The sequence below is a fragment of the Hydra vulgaris genome, chromosome 13 (assembly GCF_038396675.1).
Source record: "Hydra vulgaris chromosome 13, alternate assembly HydraT2T_AEP".
In the NCBI taxonomy this organism is placed as follows: Eukaryota; Metazoa; Cnidaria; class Hydrozoa; order Anthoathecata; family Hydridae; genus Hydra; species Hydra vulgaris.
Window position 1 is genome coordinate 58,738,898 of NC_088932.1, and position 9,722 is coordinate 58,748,619.

Sequence of the window (9,722 nt, forward strand, 5' to 3'; positions counted from 1 at the left end):
GATGGTAATAAAATATAAAAAATAGGGTTTATAAAGTTATTTTTTTACTTCATTTTGAAAGTCAATGTATTTAAGAAGGTTTTAATGGCCAATAAAAATTCTTTTAACAGAAAATTTTTTTTACCAACTGATGGTCCTTTTGCCAGGTTTTGGACTTTTTTTAGCTTTTTTATTTCCATTTTGGCAGTAAAATTTGGATAAAATTTTATACAGAGTTTTGTGTGGCCATTTGCAAAAATTTTATCCAGAGTTTAGTGTGGCCATTTGCAACAATTTTATCCAGAGTTTGGTGTGGCCATTTTCAAAAATTTTTTATCAAATTATTTGTAGTGGTTCTCATTCTGCAGGTGTTTTTATTGTCGCACTATAAAGTCAAAACTTTTTTTAATTTGAACATTCAAATTAAATTATTTTCCGCAACTTAAAATATTTTCCGTGGACAAAATTAAAATATTTCAAAATTTACATCACAGGGTACCTTGATGTGTACGCTATCATCCCATATAAGTGGGTCAACTTATCTGGCATTACCAGGATCCGTGCTAACTGTGTCATACTTTAAACACCGTAAAGTTGTCTAAGTTCGGTCAATTAAGCTATGAATATTCATATCTCAGGCATATATAAAGGTTATTTAATTTTTTTTAATTATAAAGACATTTATATCGTTAATTTATAATGTAAAAATAAAAAACAACATTCAATATTTTGATTCAAATTAGAACAGCTAGTTTGACCGAACATTCAATACGTCATAAGTTCGGTCATGTAATCATTCATACCATCTCATAAGTTCGGTCATAAAAAACATTACAATCAAAGTAACGTAATAATACAAATTTAACTTCCAAATAACACATCACTATATCACAAATTTAATATCCAAATAACATACCATAATATCACGTATCAAATTTAACATTACAAATTATTAAAACTAGTTTTCTGGTGTTATTTTATTGTAAAATTATGAAACAAAATTGTTTAATTCAATTTTTAAAAAGATTTTTTTTTAGTAGACATTTTTGATTAAATAAATTAGTTAAATTAGGAAAAATTACTTTTAGCAAACAAATTTATTTAGAAGACTCTTAAATATACAAATGCTAATTTTTGTCATTACTTCAGAGTTCGCTTAATTAAAGTTTTAATAATATGCACGATTTTGAATTTTTTATAAGCAGACATATTGTTTCAACGCGGTGGTATTAAATTATTTTTTTGTAATTGGCTCACACGTACATACATTTTTTAAAATCAAAGTTTAACGACATTTCTGTCAATTGTTGTTCTCATCGTTTAATGACGCGTTGTTGCATAACCCATAAGTAACCAAAGTTATAGTACTTTAAGATTTTACTGATTTTGAAGAAAAAGGGTATGTAATATTTAAAAATCATCAAAAACAAATGATCAAAAACTGTTAACTTGGTAATTCCTAATAATATTAGTGCTTAAGTTAATCCTTTTATTTAATATTTTGCTCATTTTAAGTTTCGACAGTATGCATGACTTCAAAAGTCTTGTTATGCAAACAAATTATTTCATCAGGTTTTAAATAAACAATTTTTTTATGATTCTTAGACGCGAAGTGATAACAAATACCATTAAATAAAAAAAGTTTTTAAAAACTGAAATACGCATGATTTTTTGCTATTTATTCTTAAACGACCAAAGTTACATTTAAAGTGACCAAACTTATTTGGTTTTACGGTACCATCTTCAAATAAAACTCTTTAGTCTTAGATAACCAATAAGTGCATAGATAACTTAGTCACCATTTTCAACTTTAACAACTTTCATTGATAAATAAGTTTCAGCATAAAAGTCTTCAAACTATTTTTGCTTAGATGGAAATTTTTTATCGTATGTGCGTTAAGTTTCTTGTTGAAAAGCTTTTATCCTTTCTAGCTGTCTTATTTTTTGTTTCGTTGGAAGCACAATATTTTATATAAAATGACTGCCATCACGTCTTGAAGTATAAAATTTCTGAGGACTAAACGTTTTTTACCATAAATTTATCATTTTTTGGAGGATTTCTTTATAAGGTCACACACTTTGTCTATTGTATACAGCCTATCGTGTTGGTTTAGTTATTGCTTTGCTATGCCAAAAACCCGCACGGTAGGAAAAAGTGCCTACTTATAGGGTAAAATTGCTAAATCTATTCTATTTTTTTTTTAAATTTGTCATGGTTAAAGATAACCTTGATAATGAATGATTCTTATTTTATCTCATCAAAAACTGCTGCTCTAAATTTAATAAATAGTTATATAGAAGGGAACATAGTACATCTGGACCATTGCCTGCTATCCCTTGTTGGTAAACAAAAATGTTTTGATTGTTACTTTTATTAATATGAACACACAAAAAATTCACTGAAAGTTGCCATAGATAGATGGCTTCTTGCACTGGTATTTTTGGGATCTGTATGTTATGTATGTCTAAATCATAAAGTTTAACTATTGTTCTTGACATTGATGTCTTTACGTTTCAAATATAAAATTTTGTAGATTCGCGTTTCTATATATCAAGTTCAGCTTGAGCACATCTCTTTGCTGCCTCATTAAAATGAGGACTTCTAAACTTTAAATTGAGTTCTTTGCAATTGCAACATATGTCAATTTGCGGCCTTCCAAAGGAAAAATAATAATTTTCTTTACAGTTGTTGAAACACTTTGTTCCGTCAAATTTTATTTAAAAGTATTTTTTTACACAGGCTTATAAGATTTAACATTTAAAATGGTATTTAAATAGCATGTGATGGAGATAATGGTTTCATAATTTTTTTTGGAAAGCTTTCAATATGCTGTCTATTACGAAGTTTGGTTTCTTCAAACAATGTTTGTTTTTTATGACATCCTCTTTGATCCACTGGGCTTTTCCCAACTAAAGCTCCCGATTTTTAAATTCATTTTTTTGAAACCGCATGTAATCTTAAAGACATATACCTGCACTCGAGAAAAACTCATCATAAAATGATACTTAAAGCCCGATAAATTGGTAGAGTATCAACACTTATGTGTGAGCAGATAAAAAAGTTTATAAGCATACAGAAGAAAAATAGCAAAAAACTTTTTTTACTCTTTTGGTCCGAAATAGAAAAAGTGCCTGTGCATCTTACTCAACTGCTTTCCAGCAATCTTTTGCTGCGCATTGTGCTAACATTCTAATTCCCTAACACTTATCCATTAGATGTTTTGTAATGTGATGTAGTTTCGAGATATTTTAATTGCCCAATATGCTCAACTATGCTCAATTAGCCTTGTTCCACCGATGCAATCATGCAACTTTTATAAAAATTTTTTACATCGAATACAAAATAACTTACCTGCAGGGGAAGCAAATGCATTTTTTATGTCCTAGGTGGTCAACAAGTTCTTCATCTTTGATTAAAGCAACCTTTATAATGTTTTTTTTTTCCAAAGACTTGGATACGCTTTCTTTTTCATAATTGAGTTTTTCTTAAGAAACTTGTCACTTTTATCTAAATACATGATCTAAGAGCACAACACTGTCTTGAGTTAATTCCTATTTAGGTTAATCTATATAGTAAATTACCATAAATAAAATACCAGTTGCTTCATATCTGTGGCATTTAGTTGCGTAGCTACGCCTGCAAACGGCATAAGAGAAATTTTTACTCTAAAAGGGAAACAGTCATTGACTCAACTCCTTGTAGCACAAATAGCTCTACAATCGATTGCAGTTACTGTGGTAACCAAGCATCTGACATTTCTCATTTTATCACAAATAATTGAAACCTATTCTTGAAACCTATTCTTGAAACCTTAAAACCATTATTAACTTAATTTGTCAATTTTCTGACTAATCCCCTTGCAGCATGACCCGAATCAATTGTTCCTTTTGACAATCCATTCCATTGAATCAGGTTTAGCGAATGGCGTTTCTTATGAAAAGCTATTTCAAATTTGGCCTCAAAGAAGGCCCCGAAAAATGACGCTACTAGAGTAACATCAATGTGGTTTTAGCTTTTTTACGAAAATAAACAAAAAAAAAAAGGAATACTAATTTGTTAACTATTTATTATTTTTGGTCTAAATGTTGTTGGCCATATTCGGCAATACTTTAAAAATTGGACAAATTTTTGTCAATTTATTTATTTTTGTACAATGTCATACTTTAAGAAGCTATATCTGAAGTATTCTTTAATTAAATAAGTTTTGTCAACTTATTTGTAAAAGCCAGTCACAAGTTTTGCTATAAAAATAAAAAATAACAAGTTATTCGTTGTCTAGAATTCATAGCCTAAAGGTAAAAAAAATTTGAAAAAGTATGAACTTTAAGCCGAATGAACTTGAAGAATTTTAAGCCGTAACTATTGAAGCCAACATAACAACGTATTTTTTTACATCAGATGATAGATGTGGGTCAAATCTTCCATTAAAAAAATAAAATTACGCATTGGCATCTCAAAAAATCAGCTGTAAAAAACACGATTTTGAATGGAATTGTTTCGACTTTGAACCGATTTAAAATCTAAAGTTATAACATTTGAAAAAATATTGATTGGAAATATGTCCATAAAAGTGTAGACTGCCATATAAAAAAAAAAAAAATTACATGTAATTTATTCTCTAGAAAAATCAATTTGAATAAAGATAAAAATCTGATTTTTATTATGTTTACATAATTTTAACATATAGAAATTACTGTACAGCATTATATAAAAACTAATATATAAATGGTAGAATAAACGAATAAAAATTTTCCACTTATTTCCTATAAAGAATTAACTCAAGATGTTAGCTTTATCAAAGTCACTTGTAGGTACAGTGAAATATGATCTTAAGTTTATTGGAATCAGTAGTACAATTTGACATAAATTTTTTCTTTCTTGTAGTTAAAGATTTGCTGTGTAGTTAGGCATTTAAAACAGTTTTTATCACATTTTTCTAGGTATTCCATGGACGAAAAACGCTAATCTCAATTTATTAAATTGAAAAAGTACATTTAAATAAAATAATGTTTATACTCGGAATTCCAGAATACACCAAATAAAAAAGATTTCCTTTGTGACTATATATGGATACAATATGCTGTTATGTTCCACAGCCATCTAACTGTCTTTCTTAAACGCAGCAAGCTCACCAATAAAAAGCGCACCTGAATAAACAAATGCACTGATAACAGAAACAATTCACTGATGCTAAAATGTATTAACAAATTCATTGATACTAAAAAAATAAGCTTATAATGAAATCAGAGAGTTCTTTATTGCTGTCATTTAACTATCTATGTCGGTACTTTATTTTAAATACTCTTATAATATATTATATTATAATATTCACAGTGCTTGTATTGCTATTTGAAGTTCATTTACATCATTTTGATCATTATTTTCAACATTTTTACCATCACTGTTATCGTAATTGTGCTTATTATTCAATTCTATTTCGTCAATTGGTTTATTGTTAGCTGTTTCTACCGGTTTTCCTAAAAGTATTTGTTTATACTTTTTAGACTATCTTGAAAGAAAAGATTTCATCTGCTGAAAGATAACATATTGGTTGGAATTAAAATCTTTACGAAGTTATTTCTCCGCCTCCTCTGGACTTATTTTCTTATCAGTCGGTTCACCTTCCTTTATCAAAATACCTTGCTGTATAAATACTTTATATTTATACAGCAAGGAATCTTTAGCATAAGAAAATCTAAAAGTGTTTCTTAGTGCCTATCCAACCCTTTACTGCAAAGACATAGTAGGAAATTGTTTCCATGCAGTTTTAAGAGTCACATCAGGTATAGGAAATATGTCTCTCAATATCAGTAAACGCAGTTATGAAGATGATTTAATTTTTGATACAAACATTTTTTTAACTTTATCCATTGTCAATATTATTTACGAAGAGTGGCAAATACCAGCTAACATGTACGTGTTAAACTCAACACTGTCAATAAATGATGTCCTACGACCACTCTCTTAACAAAAAATTAAGTGGCATAGTTTTCTGCCTTCTCTTGCTTTTGACTTTTCAAGATTTGTCTTCTTTGAAGTTTATCTCTAGGACTATATGGAAGAATAGTTTAATAGTCAGATATAAATGAAATACTACTATATGGTTGATTAACACATTTTTCTTAATGCTGTATAAACGTTTTCTGCAGTTTTTAGTTTGTTGCCTGAATCAATAAAACTGTTAATGATATTTTTTGCTGCCACACTCTCACAACTGCATTAATCCTTAACTTTTGTTGGCTTGTTGTAATCTGTTCTTAATAATTGAAGATTCTCGCCTTAACTGATGTTTTATAGTGACTCAAAAACTTCAACGACTTAAACTAGCATTATTAGACTGTGAAAATCTTTGATATTACGGGATTACCTTTCTTAAATTATTTTAGAACACGTTCAGATATACAAAGGCTAGTTGCCATTCCTTGATTAGTGATCAAGTGTTGTTGTTATGATCACATCGATAAATTACTATAAAAAAACTTGTTTGGTAATTTCATTATAACTTTATTTTAAAAAATACATCGACGTGCTTACTCATGTCCTTCTCTCCAAAGTAGCCTTTTTGACCTTTTTAAATTTAACCTGGATTATCATTTGGCTTAAGCATTTTAACCAAAACAAGTTTCTTTATCTAGATTTACAAAATACCTTTTTTCTGCTGTGCATCTTGAAAAGGTTTAATGGAATTCAAAATACTATTTACTGCGATTGATGTGTTGTGCAACATATCTTTGTCATCTCCGGTTTTAATTGCATCTAAAACTGTTTAGATAGATTTAAATGTCTAAACAATCAGCACCGTGGATGGAGTGTAGGGTGTGAATACTTTAACAAGAGAGGTTACTTTGAATGCTCCTACTATTTCAATTTGTTTCATCCACCATAAATAAAAAATTGCGCGTATCCTAAAAAATGTTGCGTTTTCTAAGCATTTGTTTTTGTTTGGGTGATACTTAAACACATTCAGAGATATTGTTCACCAAATATGACTTGTGGTTAATGTTCAAAAAACCCCAAAAATATTTAAATTAACCTCACTTCACAGCAAGTACTTTGTCATCTATATGCGCAAGACTATCATATAATATGCGTAAGATTATCCTATGATTTGGGGTTTGATGTGTTTGATAAAGCAAAGGATGTTGAATGTCAATGCACCTCCAAACAAGGATCAACACAACAAATAGGAGAGCATATTTTCAAATAACATTTTCCACGTTTGAGAAAATCAAATACACCTTTGTGACAAAGGAGTGTCAAATATCATCAAATCAGTCCCGATGGAAAGATTAATGTTATTTATGATAAATATTGATGTCAACAATGTTATAGGAACTGGTCGTGTAGTCGGTTTTGCTTGTTTTAGTTGAACATGGTTCGGATGCCAACACTTTTTAGACGCTTTCTATCCGATACCATTGGTGAACCTGTGATATAAACATAATTTTCCGCCTTTTATTTAAACTTTTCATAAGCGTTATTTTAATTAATTTGAACTCATTCCATTCATAATTTGTCACATACAGTTTTAAAGTGCTTTGATACATCTCTACCCAACTGCTCAATGGTGAATAATCTGTCAATTACATCCCGGCACAGCCTATACAGATTGCAACCACCTTTATGATTCAACCTGGGTACTTCATGATTCATTATATAAGTTCTAAAATTGAAAAGAAATAAAATAATCGTAAATAAAATATTCATTATTTTTAAATTACTGTTAAATAAAAAAAAACACAACATAAAAAAAATAAAATAATATAAGCCAATTCTAAATTCATTCTTACCAATAATTATCAGGAAAAAAAATTGAGACGTAAATTACAAAAATTACTTATTTGCGATGTGTTTACATTCTTACTTATTTTTCTAGCTAATTCATAGTGTTTTGATTAACATGAGCATTTTATAAAGTCTTTCACTACTTAACGCAGTGCCATAGCACTGTTAGCAATTTATTTAAAATAATATCCTCAATAACAATACACCGAGGAAATGTATTGTTTTTAAGGCAATCAAAAATAAATCAACGTGGATGTCATCAATATTTGTCAAAGCAATCATAAAGTAAATGTTGGGGTTCAATCTGTACGATAATGCTAAGAATGTTGAAATAAAGGTAGTTATTTCCTCGATAGCATAGAATACAAAAATAAAAAAGAAATATACTTCTTTGAAAGTGACCATAAAACAATCAAAGTATGATGTCCTAAATATGTATCCTTACAAAATTTTTTGTTGTTTATTCACTTTTCAAATTGATTATTCTAGAGAGTAAGTTGAGATTGCGCCTAACTATTTTTTCTTTTTTGTATACGACAGCGGTCTAAAGTTGGAACAGTTTTTTTAAAACGTATTTTTTACCGCTGAGCTTTTGAGATGCCAATGCAACAGCAAGCAATTTTATTTTTTAAATTGAAGACCCAAAACGAACAACTTATTAAAAAATTTAAAACTAAAATAAATAAGGTTCCATTAATAGCTTCATAAAGTATGACATGATACAAAAATAAGCAGATTGACTAAAATTTGTCCGGTTTTCAAAGTACTACAATAGCCGAACGAAAAAGTTTAGACTGTATATGTCGTTGCATCTGTTGTACAAAGCAAATGTGTAAAAAAGAACTAAAGCGGTTCGGGTAAGTAAGTAGGGTAGGACCAAAAAGAAATATGATGGTTTTTATTTGAAATGATCTCCAGAATGTGATAAAAAACGGATATTTACAGAAAATGGCACAATACTGTGTATAACTAACGTTGTATAACTGACGTTGGTTTATTGGTTATAGTAAGGTCAAATTCTGAAAATAAATAATAGACCAAGGCGTGATGATGCATCCATTAAACATTTGGACCCGGTGAACACAAACCTTTGGGCGGGTCTGATATATGTGTCGGCGGGCAATGTATATAATATATAGTATACTACATTTTGTATACAACATATGGTATTATATTTTTAACTATTACTATTATATTTTAATTGTATTATTTTATTTTGATATTTAACTTTTTTTAGATTTTATACATAATAATCGTTCAAGTAAATTTAATTACTTATTCATTGAATGTTTTTATGAAAGTCAATCTTTAATTACGGAGGAATTGAAACAAACTGTCAACAAACGAGAGTGGGTGATTTCAATTAACGATAGAAAAACCTCTTACGAAACTTTTTGCCAAAAATACTTTGTTAATCATTTCATAAATTCGGGAGGAAAATTATCAAAGTTAACTGTTTGTAAAAATATTTTAACTGATGAAGAAAAAGATCTTTTGGTTCAATGTTCGAGTAATGTTCGCAAATTAATCTTTCGTTGTCCAATAAAATTCGAGGGATGGAAACGAGAAAATAATCTTGAATGGTTGAGGATATGCATTTCAAATTATATAATATCTGAGAACTATTTTAAAGAATGTTTTCTTTCGTGGATGAAAGTTTGTGAAAAATTAGAGGTTCGTCTTCACAAAGAGATCAAATTTATTGACAATCTTTTTAAATGGATTCATAACTTGAATATTCAGTGGTTGTTGATAACCTATGGCGAAAATCGCTTTCGTCTTGAAGATGTTAAAAATTTTATTTCCTCAAGGAAATGTCCCGTATCCTAAATACATATACAATTACCAATGGTACTATAATAATAAATAAGTTTTTTTTTAATGTAGTAATAAAATAAAAATGTACCAGAAAATAAATTACTTTTATTTAAGTATATTTTAAAATTTATTTTGTACT

General features: G+C 28.7%; 1 protein-coding gene and 1 long non-coding RNA gene across 4 annotated transcripts in view; one reads left to right on the top strand and one right to left on the bottom strand.

Annotated features, from left to right (window-relative positions):
- LOC101237122 (zinc finger BED domain-containing protein 4-like) overlaps nucleotides 1–9,722 on the top strand; it is a 73,583-nt gene extending 63,861 nt beyond the window's left edge. For 2 of the 3 annotated variants that reach the window (XM_065815043.1, XM_065815044.1), the window contains exon 4: nucleotides 9,003–9,722. In XM_065815043.1, the coding sequence (XP_065671115.1) occupies nucleotides 9,003–9,595 (593 nt within the window). In that variant the 3' untranslated portion in view covers nucleotides 9,596–9,722. Of the gene's footprint in view, nucleotides 1–4,920; nucleotides 5,224–9,002 lie in introns of those variants that run through there. The other variant, XM_065815045.1, reaches the window with a different exon arrangement.
- Nucleotides 4,584–7,935, bottom strand: LOC136089237 (uncharacterized). Its single transcript, XR_010642883.1, has 2 exons — nucleotides 7,771–7,935; nucleotides 4,584–7,643 (listed from the first exon to the last, which is right to left on the bottom strand). It is a non-coding gene; the product is annotated as an uncharacterized LOC136089237 (long non-coding RNA).